General features: G+C 36.8%; 1 protein-coding gene across 3 annotated transcripts in view; it reads left to right on the forward strand.

Annotated features, from left to right (window-relative positions):
- AP4E1 (adaptor related protein complex 4 subunit epsilon 1) overlaps positions 1-16996 on the forward strand; it is a 43590-nt gene that overhangs the window by 7592 nt on the left and 19002 nt on the right. For 2 of the 3 annotated variants that reach the window (XM_076347772.1, XM_076347774.1), the window contains 14 exons: positions 289-362; positions 2450-2572; positions 2662-2771; positions 3056-3195; positions 4631-4743; positions 4883-5001; positions 5726-6028; positions 6787-6901; positions 8968-9103; positions 10263-10518; positions 11308-11883; positions 13351-13535; positions 14374-14531; positions 14993-16583. In XM_076347772.1, the coding sequence (XP_076203887.1) occupies positions 289-362; positions 2450-2572; positions 2662-2771; positions 3056-3195; positions 4631-4743; positions 4883-5001; positions 5726-6028; positions 6787-6901; positions 8968-9103; positions 10263-10518; positions 11308-11883; positions 13351-13535; positions 14374-14531; positions 14993-15153 (2569 nt within the window). In that variant the 3' untranslated portion in view covers positions 15154-16583. Of the gene's footprint in view, positions 1-288; positions 363-2449; positions 2573-2661; positions 2772-3055; positions 3196-4630; positions 4744-4882; positions 5002-5725; positions 6029-6786; positions 6902-8967; positions 9104-10262; positions 10519-11307; positions 11884-13350; positions 13536-14373; positions 14532-14992; positions 16584-16996 lie in introns of those variants that run through there. The other variant, XM_076347773.1, reaches the window with a different exon arrangement.

Raw genomic sequence — 16996 nt, forward strand, 5'->3', positions numbered from 1 at the left:
CCTAGTTGTCTGTGATCCTTTTCCTGTTTTATTTTTTTTATACAAGCAGTGAAGGAAGTGGTTTTTATTCTTGTGATATGGTAAATGTTTCTTTTGAAAGCTGCAAACATCTTGTTAGGTGCCATTTAGAAACATGTTATAGGGCTCTTCCATGTTAAAGCGAATCCATGGATATGAATAATTTATGTTACAGGTTTCAATACTAGTGTTTGAGCTGTTTGGCAAAATAAGACTACATGCTTGTTAGTGCTGCAAATAATTTTAAATATTTTTTTTCTTGTTAAACAGGACAAGCGAATTGATGTATGATGTTCTAGATGAATCTTTAAGAAGAGCAGAGATAAATCATAATATTACATATGGTGGGTGAGGTTATTTTATGTCATTGTCAGTATTTGGAAAGATTGAAAATGTGAGTAGTTGATCATGCTAAAATACATATGCAATACTTCTGAAAAATCTAATTCTATTCTTAATATACAACTGTATTCTTAAGTGTCCAACTAGTAAACGGTAGAACAAGTGATACATTGCTGTACAGCGCAGTTTTTTATCATTGAAGTAAAACATTTTTATTTACTGGGAATTCATCTTGACTGAAAAGCCTCTATCCTATGGTTGCATTGTCCTTGGCCTTAAATACAGAAAGTCAGTTTCTTCATGAAAGCTCTTATTGACCATTGCTGAAGTAGAAATAAATGATAAAAGAAAAATCCTAGTGATACAGCCCTGTTTATTAGAAATGCTTAGATCTTCTTTTCACTGCCCTGAGAAAGGCAACAAAAAGTGTGCAAGAGTGACAGCATCAGTTCTTACAGCTGTGTAGGGCTTTTCCTCTAGCCACAGTTAATAAAAATTGCACCCCGAGAGTTCAGTGATAGCGGTGCCTGTGAAAAGATGTTTTTGGCACACACCTCAATGTAAAATTTCTAGAACATGGTAGAAGACTGTGTAAATTATCTTCTCAGCAGAGAAAGCTGTATTTGTTGTTAGAACAAAGCAGAAGGAATAATTGCACTGTTAAGTTTTTCTAATAAAAAGCTGAGCAATTTATTTGGATTTTTCTTTGCCTTCCCCTCCCCAGGTCTTAATACCTCCCCAGAAACCCAGATCTGATGTTCTAGAACCCTACATTAAGAGCTGTTTCACTATTAAAATAACTAAACCCCCCATTACTTTATTGTTAAAGTAAAGCCCCATAGATGTGGCCAAAGTACCTGTGCTAATGGAATGGAAAGAAAATTGAGACTTTTTTTAAAACAACGCTGAGGAAGGGGAAAAAAAAAAGAACATGGCCCAAAGCTCTAGATGTCTAATGCCTACTTGATGCATATTTTGTAAAGCATTGTGTAAGCTTCACTTCCACTACAAAGGGAAGCTTTGGGGAACTATTCTTTTTTAGTCAATAATACATGAGGAAGCATCTGTCAGACATTTAGTGTATTCAGTTTATTGCTTCTATTCTTTTAGGCAAGAACATACAAGATACTGGGAGGTGTGTTGCCTTATAATACAGACAATTTGCACTTGCAGTTGCTAAGAGTTAAACAGTAAATTTGTTTTAAGCACTTACGGGGCCAAAGCGGGCAGTTTATTATGATTTATACAAGGACATAGAATGTAGGTATGTAGTTTTTGTTCACATACGATAAGCTTTTTATAAAACTTTAGTTGATGATCCCAGATAAAAGAAAAATGTAATTGAGTGATTACTCTTTCTTACACAAAGTCCTTGGTTATTGCATGTTTCTTGCTTCTTGTAGGCAAGTTGTTAATATGCTAGTCTTCCTCAGATTTAGTTTTGTAATGCTTAAGAAGAGTAGGTGGTTGTCTACTGGACAATTTAGTTAGAGACTGAGTTACAAGAACAACTGAAAATTACATCATGATTTTAAATGCCAGTTAACTTGGGGAGAGTAACTTGGTCTGAATCTTTGCCCAAATTGCTGCCACAAAGGATTAATTACTTCTTGTGTGTTGTTCAGTTTACTTCTAGCTTTTTCTCAAACAACTATGCAAAGTTGTTTTTCTTTTTAATAAGGATGTTCTTGGGATGATTTTGGCTGTCGGTAGTAGCTAAGACATCATATGAATTATTGAAAAATATTTTGTCTCAAATCCTTTATAGTTGCCCATTGGCCTTCTAAAGACCGTCCCAGTCCAGTCCCTTGAGCAACTATAGGAGACTTCAAGGTTGGAAGAACTTTAAGGACAGAAAGCTGTATGCACAATGGCAAAGGCTAATAAAAAAATACGTATATACTAAAGGAGATAATCTTTCATCTTGTTTTTACTTACGTCAGTAGGTACGCTGCAGTTAGATTCAGTGGGGGTGGGACAACAATGCAAGTCCTTGATAGAGCCAATGAGCTTGTTTGCTTGTTAAAAATTTTTGCATTATAGAAGTATTTAATACACACTAATTGCATGTCCTTTCCCTCCCCCGCAGCCATCTTGTTTGAATGTGTCCAAACAATTTATACAATTCATCCCAAATCTGAACTACTTGAAAAGGCTGCCAAGTGCATCGGAAAATTTGTTTTGTCACCCAAAATTAATTTGAAATACTTAGGTAAGGATACCTGATTTCATTAAGATGTTTCTAATTTGATCATAGTAGTATACATTCTCTTATATCATGTCTAATCACTTCTATTCTAGGTTTAAAGGCTCTGACCTATGTTATCCAGCAGGATCCTAAGCTGGCACTTCAGCACCAGATGACAATAATTGAATGTCTGGACCATCCAGATCCCATTATTAAAAGGGAGGTCAGTGAATTTTTAAACATCAAAAATTAAGTTAGTTTTTGAGATGGGTGATAGGTTTTCTAAAATGAGTAGTGTGAAAGGCATATTATATCTCAGTTATTGTGAGAACAGTTATGAACAATATTAATGTGACAAGCTGTGTAGATAAGCAGTGTATTGCATTTAAGACTTGCCAAGTGAAGACAGTTGCTCAATTTGGCATCATGCTAAAGTGTTTCTGTTTGCCTGTTTCCTTTTTTGAGTCATCAGAGCCAATTAAATGTATCTTTTGCTTTCTCTTTCAGACTTTAGAGCTTCTCTACAGAATTACAAATGGACAGAATGTAATTGTCATCGTTCAGAAGATGCTTGACTACTTAAAAGAAAGCAAGGAAGAATATGCTATCATCAACTTAGTTGGCAAAATAGCAGAACTAGCTGAGAAATATCCTTTTATTTTTCTGAACTAGCTGAGAAATATCCTTTTATTTTTCTGAAGCTTTGGAGTCAGAGCTCAGGCAAATGTAGCATTTGTACCTTTCAAAGCATCTTTCGTGATCTTTTGAAGTAGGAAGTGTTATAGCTGTGCTTTCTACTCTTTCAAATGCAAAAGAAAATGCATGCAAAAATGACCACAGTTTTTCTTGTATTTCACTGAGAGAAAGTAATGGCACTTGAAATATTTTATTTTGGCTTTGGAGTTTAGCATTAAAATCTTGTATTTTTAAATTAAAACTTTGAAGTCTTACACCACTGCATGGAGAGAGATGCCTCAGTGATACAACTGAGTGCTGTTCTGTAGTTGTGGGAATGATCTTCCTATTGGAGAACTCTTCATTGGTGTATGGATTTTAAGAATAACACATTTTCATAGAAATAAAGAAAAGATTATTTAACTATGCCAAGAAGATGAAAGTGATGATTAGGTGTTTGGCATATGGTGGGCATTGCTGTTTAGACTTGGCACTGCCTGATTTTCTGTATGTATTCTTGTCTGATAATTTGAGTTGTAAGCTCTTTCTAACAGACAGTACAGAGTATACAGGTATTTGTACAGAGTGTACAAATACCATCCTATTTGTACACTGCTTGGTACAGAGAGTAGTGTAAAAAAGTCATGCAGTATGCAAAAATAAGACAATAATATTAATGTTTCTATACTGTTGAAAATTTCCATTCAGTAAGTGCATTTTCAGGATTTATTTGAGGGAAGGCAGAAGCTAACTTCCGAAGTTAGCAAAGGTTGGTCAAATTTTAAATATATAAAAAACACCAATGTTGCCTTCTGTGGGGTACTTCAAAACGTTTATTGTTTTTCACTGAATCAACAGCAAAATACTGCTGAAAAGAACAGCTAGGCTATCATTGATCAAGTGATACTGGGTAAATGAACTCAAAAGATTATGCTGGAAAGTTAGCATGGAACAAGTGTGAACTTAAAATACAGTAGGACAGGTTTCCAGAGCTAAATCCTTGTGTGAACATGTAACTGTTCCTACTCTGTGAAGTCTACTTAAACTCTTACTTTTCACTCTAACATTTATTCATGCACAACTTAAGATGTACCAATTGGCAAGCCAGCAAATTGCACATAATGGATAGCTGTTAAGTTCATGCGTGGGCTTTTTCAACAGGGCAGTAATTTAAGACTTCTCTACCTGACCGCCAGTTTTCATGAAGTTTACAGGAAACACTTGTAAAAGATAGAGGAATATTTCCTTTTCGGTTACATTGAGCTGATACTTGACCATCAGGCCCCCAACTTACTGGGGAGAGCAAGATGGGTAGCTTATTTGTGGAAAACTTGTTTACTTAGAAAATGCACTAAAAAAGAAAGAAAAAGTTATGCCTTAGCACTTCATTCCTTAACATCTGGACACGTATGCCCCTGACAATGAGTGGTTCATCCAAACAATGAATGCCGTGTTTTCAGTTGGAGGTGATGTTGTGCACCCTGATATCCCAAACAACTTTCTGAGGCTGTTGGCTGAAGGTGAGTAACTCCCCGAATGCTCTGAAGAATTAGACAGGTTCCTCAATCATCTGGCTTTTTTGCTTAAAATGCACTTTGAAATATTTGATGGGAGGTGTTATTTGCATTTCAGGCAAAGTATGTATTGTTTTCTGTCTAGGATTTGATGATGGAAAAGAAGATGATCAGCTACGGATGTATGCAGTGCAGTCTTATTTAGCATTACTTGAAGAGGAAGATGCATTGTATCCACAGAAATTCTTTCAAGTTATGAGCTGGGTAAGGTAGACACATGGTCAACATTGAATACACAGATAGGAGGAAACTGTCAAAGGTGGTGATGTTCTTAGTAAATATTTTTTAACTGTTTTATTTTTAGTCATGAATATTCTGTTTTTACTTGAAGTCAAAATAATATGCTGAAATCTATTTTTAGTGACCTCTTTTGGTGCCCAAGGACTACTTAGCTTGTTAGAGTTTGTGGGAAAGCTGACTTGCTCCCTTTAAGGCAGGTGACTATTGGAATGGCTTAGCAGCCACATGAAGCATGCTGAGAGCCTTTCTGTCTTCATCAGGATTAGGCCAGATGTGGTTGTGAAATGCATTTTTAGCCTTGCAGGTGGCTGGCCAAGTGCTGTGTTAGTATTGTCTGGCACCTGGGTAAGCTTCAGCTTCCACCCAAGGAAGAGGCTGCAGTATGAGCAAATCATGTTTTGTAAGGACCTAATTGCTATGTTTAGCTTTCTTTCCAAGACAGCTCTTTTTTTTTTTTTTAAGAAGCTAAAAGTTGGAGTCTGCGGTGGTAAACACAAAGATAATTTCAAGCCTTTGACATTTAAAACACAAAATGGTAAAGAAATAATTTAGAATGTGTTTAAATAATAGTTTCTTGAATGTGAGGTAGATTTTATTGTGTTGTTATTTAGTACTACATTCTAATTTCAAAACTGAAAGCACTGCTCTGTGTGACTAAATGCATATTTTGTCTGTTCTTTGTGAGTAGGTGTTGGGGGAATATTCCAGCCTTGTTACAGATGTTGATCCAGAAGTTATTTTGACAAAGCTACACAGCCTGCTGAAGAAGACTTTTGTTACTTCTGAAACTAAAGTGTGGATAATGGCTGCAGTCACCAAGATAGCATCACGTACCTCCTGTTCGAAAACAGTTGACAAACTAATCCAAGAATTCAGCAGCTCTCTAGACACCTACATGAGACAATATGCCTTTGAATTGAAGCATCTGTGTGAAGACAAAGCCCTGATGAAAAACTTGCTTCCATTTGATGCTAGTTGCAACGACATGGTGGTAAGACAGCTGCAATGTGTGTTCATGAACCTCTTTGTAGTTTGGGGGGGTTGAATATTTTGGTAAAAAGTGTTTTCAAAATGAATTATATTTGACAGTTCTGACTGCCAGTCTTCAGTCTGCTTAAAGTGAGTTTTAGGAAACATACTTTTTCAGGCATATGTGATGAATTGTAATGTTCTACACTGAAAGATAAAGAACCATGGTGTTTAGGTAGTAAGCTGGAGTAGCATTTAACAAAATTATGATTTCATACGCTGATTTTTTGTTGGTTTTTTTTTTTTTTTCAGGACAAGTTAGGCCTGCTTTAGTGATATGGTACAAATCAAATAATTCAAACAAGTTGTCTCCTATTTAGAAACTACTGATCTTGACATTGAAATGTCCATAATAAATGATGGAAAATATATTGATATTGCTGAGGTTTTTGGGGGCGGGGGGGGGTGAATTCAGTATTTTCATATAACGGTAGGATCAGCCATTTTGGGAAAACTCCACTCTGCTTTTTTTTTCTTTTTTTCTTGTTTAGACTAAAAAATCAATAGCGGAGGAGTTAAGTTACAAATCTCTAGCTCAAAGTCTGTTTCAACATACTTGCTTAACAATTTCTGTTAATACAGCAGCTTTACTGGTAGATATGGGAGATGTGAGACAGAAGATCCTGACTTGCTGATAAAACACAATATCCTTCTGGTAACATCAGGCTCATGTATAGAAAATATTTTCATTGCTTTCTCACTTCTCTCAATTCTGTGTAGGTAGATGCTTCCTTATCTTTTCTGGATGGGTTTGTGGCTGAGGGGCTTGGTCGTGGTGCAGCACCGTATAAGCCTCATCACCAGAGACAAGAGGAGAAACTTTCTCAGGAAAAAGGTGACTGTTAGTTTACTGCTTTTATTAAATAGCTGGTAAATATTAACAAACAATCTAAGTGTACAGTTAATATTATTTCTTAAAGTAATGTTATCTTAATACATCTCTTGTCTGTCGACTTAGCTAGGTTCAACTTAGATTTTAGTTCCACATCTGTCTAGCTGGTATATGTAACTGTTCATTTATCATAGGTTGCTGTTCTGGAGATGAGAACGTTTCTCTGCTGGTCTATGGGATTTGAAATTTATGGGGATTATTAAAGTGAAAGCAAAGGATTCCTAACTTTACTATACTGAGCATGTAACCTTGACTGTGGAATTATAGTTTGCAATAATAACCATTGTCAATTTATTTTATGACACAGATCTTACATTTCTTATCTAGTGCAGGTACAGATAAAACAGCAGTATGTGCTTTTATTTATTTAAAAACACCCCAAAACTTTACCTATAGTGCATTTTTTTTTATTTTTACTTTTTTCCCATGGAAATACTCGTTTACTTTATTATAGCCAGTCACGTAACAATTTCTTTTAGACACTTCTGAATGATTCACTTTGAGGTTGGAAAGCTTTTCTAAAACATTCCTCGGCTTTACTTTACTGTTGAGGAATTAGAAAAATTAGTCTCATACGCTGCATTATCTACAATTAAATTATTATTTTTAAAAGAAGATTTTGACTGTGCAGGTTAATGCATACAATAAGTAATATTGTCCATTTGCTTGCATGTGTAGCTTGGCAGAATTTAACACTTTTCTGAGATAACTATAAATTGAGAGTATTACCTCTACAGCCTCTACTTTAAGCCTGCTAGAAAATTCAAAATTTTGGTGGAGGAATGTTGAACAAGGTCAAATATGTTGAAACTGAATATTCTATACTGTTTTTTCCATGCATGTAAAGCCCGATGAGGGATACAGTCTACTGTATGTCAGACTGAGCTCATAATAGTGCTTCATACTGAGGTGTTGAGAACGAAATTGGTGGGTTTTACTGCTGAAGAGCATCTGTTTAGCACTCTGGTGTTTGCAGTGTTCTTAAAATTTTGCAGGGAAGCCATTGTAGGAACTGGATTATGAACTGCTGTTTTTTTCTCGGTAGTCACAAGTACCAATTAGCATCTTCCACTGGTTCATAAATATTCTAGGAGGTAAGATATAGGTGAGGTGGAATATTCAGAAATATTCTAGAAGGGGAGTCCACTGAGTTTCTTGAAATTCTTTGTTTATAGATAACTAAATTTATGGGTTGGTAGAGTTTGAATATCTTTATGTGGATGCTGTTTATCACAAAGCCCCTTGGATCTCTGTTCCTTCTTGCTTCTTTATGGGACAGGACGCTTCCTTAGCACTGCCTTCTCCTTTATCAGGAGACTTCTCTCATCCCAGATGCCCAACAGCTTTGCCCTGCTGCTTCACTTTGCTGGGAAGAAGAAACTGTAAGGCTGGGGTGGAGATGAGGGAAAGGGACTGTACCCCTTGATAGTTCCAGGGCTGCAAGGAGAGTCTGCGGTGTGCTTCGTACGTAACAATGACTGTTTATGTTATAGTCCAAAACAATTTTTAGAAGCTGTTCAAACTACATTTTGATTTGTAAAGCATAGCTAAGGTGGCTGGTTCTGAATCCTGATTTGCAAGTCTTTAGTGAAAATGACTTACCACCCAAGGTGTCAAGTGTGTTTGCAAAGCAGGCAGTGATATACGGACATAATACTGTGGACTCAAAATGTTACTTAGGCTCATGAACAAATGGAAAAGCTCACTTATTTAGATCCAATGCAGTACTTCTGTCTACAAATAATTACTAAGCATCGGCAGATGTTTTAGTGATAGGCTGTCAAGTCCCTATTTCTGTTTAATTTCGGTATTTAAAACCAAATACCAAATGAATACGTTTTGGATAAATCCTCTGTGTGTCTAAAAAACTTATTTGAGAACAGAAACATCCATTTTTAATGAGGATAGGATCCTGAGAAGTGCAGCAGTATAGCATATCTATTTTCAAAAGATAGATTTCTTTCTTACCTTTTTATGCCTCATTGTAATTTTAAGATTCTGTCTTGCAGCTCTGAATTTTGAACCTTATGGATTGTCATTTGCTTCAAGTGTGTCCTCATCTGGCATCACCGGCAGACAGTCCCCCACTGGATTATCTTTTGGTTCCGATACGTCTGGTAATAGTGCTGAGACAGGGCATAAAGAGTGAGTTAATTTGTGTTTGAAACGAAGTACATTTAAGCTTCTGTTCTTGTTGGTATCATGTGTCTTTGCGTCTTCATTACATGGAACTAAAAAGAGTACAGTTGAACTTGGAAACCTCCATCATGTAAGAAGAAATTCAGATGGCATCTTCTTTGAAGTAACTAGAAAAAAAAGCTAATGCAGTCAGACTGTTTTTTCCACTTTCTTCACAAATTACAAATTAAGTGATAGTTAATGCAGTAAAATTGGGATGGGATTACCTGATGATTACATGATTAAGTATTTTTTTTCCTCTGGCTTCTTTCTTTTTCTTACAGACTACACTTACTTTTTATGGGCTTACAATAATGTGCCTTTTAAGGAAACTCTTTTAGATAAAAGTGAGGCTAAGATTTGCAGTGTAAGATACTCCTTAAGTTTTAGAACACTACAAATAAATTCCATATCCATAGTTTCATACAAATTAATAACTTCATTTATACTCTGGCAAATTGCTATGCAGGAAACCTTGGAAGCTTTTTCAGATTCTTTAACCAATTTGTGTAAGAAAATTTGAGTGAGGCTTTTAGGTGTAGGACTTGCAGCATTTAGCCTGTGTCTGTTGAATTAACTTCTGCTACAGTTCAGGGTGTCTGAGAACATGAACGCTTTTCATAAGAAATAAAAATACTTTCCAGGTCTCTTCAGTCTTTTACATTAACTTCAGTTATTTTTAAGGAATCAGCAATAGAACTATTTAAATATACTTAGAAATTCCCAGAATCTTTCTCCTGGGGAGAAAGAAAGATACCACGTTGCTTGTATTCACTTTTTAAAAATTATTCAAATACCTTATAAATGTAATCTGAAACTCTGGATGGAGCTGGCAAACACAGTCTGCTACTGGCTGCAGGTGTCTAATACTGACTTAGCATAGGTCTATACTTAGGACTATATAGCCTAGTCCAAGTTTGCATTTGCGGAGTGTTTTAAAAGTAATGAATGACATTGCTACCATAGAACTTCATGCAGATGCAAAAGTGTTCATTTATATTCCACTGCTCGCTGTGTATATCAAAGTACCACAGTTGTGAATGGTGTTTAAAGTAGAGTGTTGGCACGTTTTTGTGAACGTGGTGTTCATACGGTTGATCCTGCTTTGTTTTGTTTGCCTTTTTAGGACAAATACTCTGAAACTTGAGGGAGTATGCAAGCTATGGGGAAAAGAAGGCTATCTTCCAAAGAAAGAAAACAAAGTAGGGAAAGAAAATGAGCCACAAACTGTTTCTTGTGGCCGCTTGTTAGCAGGACAGGTGGGTGATCCTCCTGCATCACGGTCTGATCAAGTTGCCAGCCTCTCTGAGGAAGACAAAGAGAAGCAGCAGTTAGCATCAACTTTGTTTATTGGGCTAGGATCAAATGCTGGTGTCAGTCTGGTAAGTGGTTCTTTTGAGACTTACCAGTTTAAAGTTTATATATTGCCTTATTTACAGTTACAGATATTTATATGCAAATAGAGACCAAATTAATGTTGTGGTAAAACGAGGCAAAAACCCCCAAGTTGTTGAAAAACTATTGAAAATTACATTTGTAATCTGACAATTTGTGAAGAACCTGGAACAGGTTGCATATTGCTTGATGAAGTGACCTCTGGAGCCGATCTGATTCAGTAACTAGGACTTCCTCTGTTTACATGTTGCGCTTCAAGTTTTAGTCTCAGTTTTCCCTAACAACTGTTCCTTGACCCAACTTTGCAGAGCTGTTGGCATTCATTTGGCAGTAAGGCTAGAGTTTGATGCCCTATGTCAAGACCATTTTTTATTTATATATGGTAATATGCGGAATATCAAAGAATTCACCATTAGGTAATCCTTTTAAGACTGGCATTATCATATTAGCCAGCTCAAATCTTGGCATTTATCACTGGTTTAACCAAAAAATGTTTACCTGTGCTTGTTTTTTAGTAGGAGCTTTTAGTTTATGTTTTAGAGAACCTAGAGTCATTCTTGCATTATAGGCTAATCCAATACCCTGCAAGAAATACAACAAAAGCCTGTTACTGGATCCATTAAAATGTTTGGAATCTTTTTGTATTTGTCATCTGAATTGGTTCCTTGGTCGTTATTTGTCCTTGCTCACTCTGTTTCATACTGTTCCAACAGTAACACGGTTGCTAGAAACTTCCCCACCCATTTTTTTATTTTTTTTCTCTTTTTCCTTTTCAGATGGGGAAAGTGGACACAGCTACTCAGAAATTCAAAAGAAAATCAAAGATAGATGAGACTCAGAATAGTGAGGAGGTGTCAGACTTCCAACATAGCGCTGCTTCAGATTTTGGTCCCTTACTTGATACAGCACCTATTAACATAGAAGACTGTGAGGGAAAGATAAACACAAGGTTAAGGAAGGCCTCCATGTGTTCTTCAGATATTGTAGAAGATAATTTAGCATTTGAAACACCTCAGTCCCTAAAAAAATCTGGGCTGGGTGTCAGACTTTCGGATAGTAGGCTGTCACAGTCGTCTTTGTTTGCTGATAGTAATATTGAAATTTTTCAGCCTTCTCCAAGTGCTCAGTGTGGAAGAGCCAGTAAAACACCGTTGGTCCCTTCCTTACCAGAAGAGCTAGAAGAGCTCGCTCACTCTGAAGTAGTGGAACTTTGTCAGAGTGATGCCTTATCTCTGTATTTATGTAAGGTGTGGACAGATAATTCTTTGTTGCTCACCGTTTTTGTTTCAAATAAAACCACTTCTGCACTTAATGCTGTGAACTTAGCGTTTGAAGCAGCAGAACATTTTCAGGTAAGAAACTTTTGTTTCCATGATATTTCAAATTCACTTGGAACTTCTTGCTTTTTGCTTGCATTTAAGTGTGCAATATTTGGTTTAATGTAATAGCCATGCCTTTTTCCCAAAGCCTTTCCTTAAAACCTGTGGTATGGCTATTACACACATCCTAAAGGGTAATGAAATAAACCTCAATACTAAACTTAGTGTCATTAGGTATAAAAGTTAGCATCTCACTTTTTTAATTCACCTTGATTTTGTTTCCTACTGCTTGCCTCCATATAACAAATATGATTGATTTTTCAGTTCTGAATTCAGCTTCTTCTGGTGTTTAAGACTGAATGCAAACCTAACCAGTCACACTCAGAATGGTATGACTTGAGTAGCCAAAGAAATCACTCTAACTTTTTTGTCTGGGTGTGACTGTCGGGCTTGTGCATTCATTTGTATTTATCTGATACGCAGACATGATGCAGGTTCTTCCTTCACATAAAATTTGTGTAAGCTTGCTTGAAGTTTTGGGTTTGGCTTTTTTTTCCCGAAGAATCAGTCATATTTCATTCTTGTTCTCATGCATTCAGTTGATGTTGGAGAGGAGTTGGTCAGTTTAGTTTTTGACATTGGCTACGTCTGGGATTTAACTATGGTTGTAAAAGCGTGTGAGAGTCTCGATTGAAACTTCACTTAAATAATTGGAAAGCTGTTTAGGAATTGCCTGTCGGCATGACTATCCACAGATTTTGCTGAAAGAAGCAGAGAATTTTGAAACCTTGGAGACACTCAGGAAATGGTAACTGGATAAAGAATTAAGCAGAATGTTTCTTTTAGAATTGACTTAATGAAGGAACTGCTAATTGGTTATGAAGTCTCCTTCCTTCCTTCCTACCTACCTACCTACCTATTACTGGCTTGAATCAAACCTGTGATGGCATTGATAGAAAGCAGACCTCTCATGTCTAGTTTTTCCTTGAAATCCACTTAAGTTCCCACGCAGACCACTACCACAGATAGAATCTGTGTTACTAGTTTGTTTGGAGAGGCCAGGGACTGCTGAGTAATCTTGAAATTATTCTTCTTAGGGATGATTTCTCAACTCCTTGCTTTTAGCATATAGCTTGGGGTATGTTGCAGTGTTGCTTGCTCTTGTATATTAGTTTATTTTGGGACTGAACTACAGAATTCACGTTCTCGGTCATCAGTTCTTGGTCTGTCCGAACAATCGTTCGGGTGTGGGGGAAGCCAATTGGCAGAAGGAGATCAATTTCTCCAGTGTTTTAGTTCTCTCAGAACTTTTGTAGATGTTAATGATTGATTTATCCTCAATGAGAGCTGAGAAATGGCAGTTCTGTTCACTTGCCAAATAGTCCAAGAAAAATCAATTGAAATAAAAGGCACTTACACAATTCTATAGCTGTATCTTAGCCCCTTACACAACTTGACAGCATGACTTATATTCTCTATTCCTTTTAAAAAATTATATAGATTTTGGAGAGTCCCACCTACCAGTTTCCTGTAATTGAAGCTCAAAGTGTGGGAAGTTGCCAGAAATGTGTGTGGATGGACAAAATCTGTACGCAGGGAATTCTTTCTGGCTCCGTTAATTACCAGTCAGAGATGGAAACCCGCCTTGAATTTTCAATAACTTTATCATTATTGGACTTCATCAGGTAAATAAAATACGCTGCAGTTTTTAAAAATGCGTGTACTCAAATAAGTATTTGACAAGGGCAGGATGATTTGGGTATTGATTATGAAAATATCAGGCTTCATCTTGAGCAGCTAATTTTAATCTAATTGCGATGACCGTTAAAGATAGCAAATGGTTATTTATACACTTACAAAAAAGGGGCAAAGTTCCAGGAAGAAGTACAAATTCAGTGAGAACATTGACAGTAGCTGCAGGTTAGAATAGTCTTGGACTACAGAATGCGTTTTTGAGGAGGCTAAACAGAACTGAGTGAACAGAAGGGCGTGCTGCTTTAAAATATGGCATAATATAAACACGTCAAACTGAAGTAAGTGATTTGAGTACGGAGACCCATATATTATATGAAAAGACTGATGACTTTTGCGGGGAAGAAGAAAGCTCATTCTGTTCGTTTTTGAACACTGCATTTATTTTAGGAGTAGAAAAAGCAAGTGTTCTTTTTCCAGTAGACTTTCCTGTTTTATAGTGAAACCCACCTAGTTTTCCATAATAAAGTCTGCCTCTCATTGAACTTGTTTCATCTCTTTCAATGGGCAAATATCTCTAAGCCATACACTTTGGTCTTCCGTTTACATAGAATAATGTATTTTTTTAAAACTTAGAAATCTAAAGCAAGGAATAGAAACTTTTTTAAAATGTTAAGCTGGGAAAGAGGAGGGGTTTGTTTAAACTAATCTGATCTGCTTATTGCGTGCTCTGTTGTCCAGTTGCTTCCAGATACGATTTTTTGGGAGACCAAATATATTCTGAATAATGTATCTTATCTTGCTAAGATGTGTGGTGAACTTTATTTTTAGGCCAGTGGAAATGACTACAGAAGACTTTGGGAAGCTGTGGTTGTCCCTTTCCAATGATGTGAAACAGAATATAAAAATGTCGTCTTCTCAAGATTCCTTTTCAGCAGCTCTGAATACACTGCAACAGAAGCTGAAACTCCATATAGTTGATGTTATAGGTGAGTGAAAGTAAGGATGCTTACAACCGATAATTTGTCCCAGGAAAATAAGTGCACTGATAAGTGCAGGTATCTTACAGTTTAAGGCAGGGAATGTTTAGGAGCATAGCAAGCCCAGGAGCGTTGTCCTGTGGACTTTATTTGCCTTACTCAGGGGTCTGTGTGAAGATTGGTGTAAAGGTACAAGCGTACAGCAAACAGTAAATTTTACAAGGGAGCAAACTTGCACTGTGAAGAGTTTTGGACAGGACAAAAGATGGGAATGAAGCTATGTGACAAATACGAAGCTGGGATTACATGCAGGAGGCATGATTTTTGGTGACGTGTTAGAGGAGACGGGGTAAGAGGAGAAGAGAACAGCAGAAATGGGGTTTGAGAGAAAGATACGTTTTTTGTGAACTATACTATAGCTATTGTTACTTGTTACTTCATTTTTTTTCTGTGGCCTCTGTTGTTTTAAGGTAATGAGGGAATACTGGCATGCCAGCTACTTCCATCTGTGCCCTGTCTGCTGCACTGTCGTACTCACTCAGGGATGCTGGCTTTGTGGTTCAGATCGCCTTGTTCCGCTCTTCCAGATGGTTTGCTTTATCAGTGTCAAAAGGTGATGGAGGAATCCTAACAACAATAGTGCCTGCCTTAATCTATGTGGTGTGTGAAAAGCAAATCAAAGATTTATACAGTTGCACAGATAATTACCAAAGCTAAATTAAGATACTGCTTCTCAAAGTATTAAAAGTTTTCTTCCAGCTGGCATGTGTCACGTGGACTTGTGGGGGAAGAATGATGACCTAAATTACGCCTGCAGAAACATGCTCAGGACTGTACAGTGACTAACCAAGTAATCCATTAAAGTATTGTTACCTGTTTAAGTGAAATGTATATTTCTTAATTTTGTTGTAAATGACCGAAAGTATTTATTTTTATTATGCAGCTTTTATAGATGCCAACAATTATTCCTCACAGAAACTACTTAAATATGATTTTAAAGAAAACATATCTCCATTACGAGGTCAGACGTGATCAGTTATCAGCATCATCTAATTTTATTTTGATAATTTTTCTAAAGCTATTTTTAAGCACTGCTGGCACCAAGGCCGGTATTGGTGGTTGTATAAAGTAACTTATGTAGCAACAAACGCGTGTTTTGAAAATAGGTAAAAGATTTTAGTGAGCAACACACTTCCCATGACGTCTAAATAGGTTTTTGACAGGAGGCAGGCATGTGAAATTGTGTGGAAGCACCTCATGGGCGATGATCTAAGGCCCTTCAGGTTGGTTCCTGTCTGCAGTCCTTCCTGCCTCATGTTTCAGTCACGTTCCCTTTCCTTGGGGGTCTGTGACAGTCGCTGAATATTTGTGCATGTCGAAAGATTAAGTTTCATGTGGATCAAGTCTGAGATGACTGAGCTGGGGCTACTTGGCTGTGGACATGTTGACTAGTTGGTAGGTGGCTAGCAGACATGTTCATTGCTCTCCAGTCAATCCTATAAATTTAATCAGGCCAAAATCTCTGTCCATGGAAACTTACATGGAGGAAATTTTCGTCTATTTTTACTTCTAATTATAGCCTCAGTATGACTCTTCAAACCTTTGACTTGCACAGATGTGGCTGTATTGTGTGCGCGTGGCTAGGACCTGCAGTAAGGCATGAGAGATGTAAATCAGAGCAGCCTATGTGATAAATGCGGCTGTCTAGGTTGTCTCCTTTTCTTCCCGAAATAACCTCGCGGTCTTGAAAATCCAGCAATCTTTATTTAGATGCTAAATGAAAACTTCAATACTGTTTGGTACTATTTATAACTGGTCATGGTTTTTATTTAAAAACATCAAAGATTGTACACATGGTTCAGACATGGTATAAACGGATTCTACAGCGGAATTCTCTCCTTTGTGTGTTTGATATTAACAAGGAAATTCTTTGTTAAATTTCAGTGTTGTTGATTCTCACCTGATAAGAACTGGTTGTAAAGGAAAATAAAATACTCATTACTTTGCTCGTGTTTTGGTAAATGTTCATGAAATCATTATAAGAATGTTAATGTGCTGATAGTTTCTTTTTTTTGTTTGTGTTTTTTTTTCTAAGTCAAGCCCCTTCTGTTACCACAAGTACAATCATTTAAGCAAAGCTCCTTTCTTGCTGCTGTTTCAGTACCCTCTTACTGAGGAATTTAAAGTGCACTGAGCCTGTAAATATACTTAGTGTTCCGCATACTTTAATGTTTACTTGGCACTTCAAGACAGTTTATATAAATAAAAACTGATTTATAGTGGAATAATTTCCAGCAAACTATTTCCCTGCTGGCAGATCAGACTTGTGTTATGCAATTGGACTTTTGTAATCATATGAACTAGAACAGAAGTATCTGTTTCTGGCCTATGCATTTAAACCATTTCAGCAATGACATGCTGAGTGTCCTAGTGTCTAAAAAGAACCGCAGAAGACAATAATGCCTTCTGTCGTT

The sequence above is a fragment of the Aptenodytes patagonicus genome, chromosome 10, assembly GCF_965638725.1.
Source record: "Aptenodytes patagonicus chromosome 10, bAptPat1.pri.cur, whole genome shotgun sequence".
Classification (NCBI taxonomy): domain Eukaryota; kingdom Metazoa; phylum Chordata; class Aves; order Sphenisciformes; family Spheniscidae; genus Aptenodytes; species Aptenodytes patagonicus.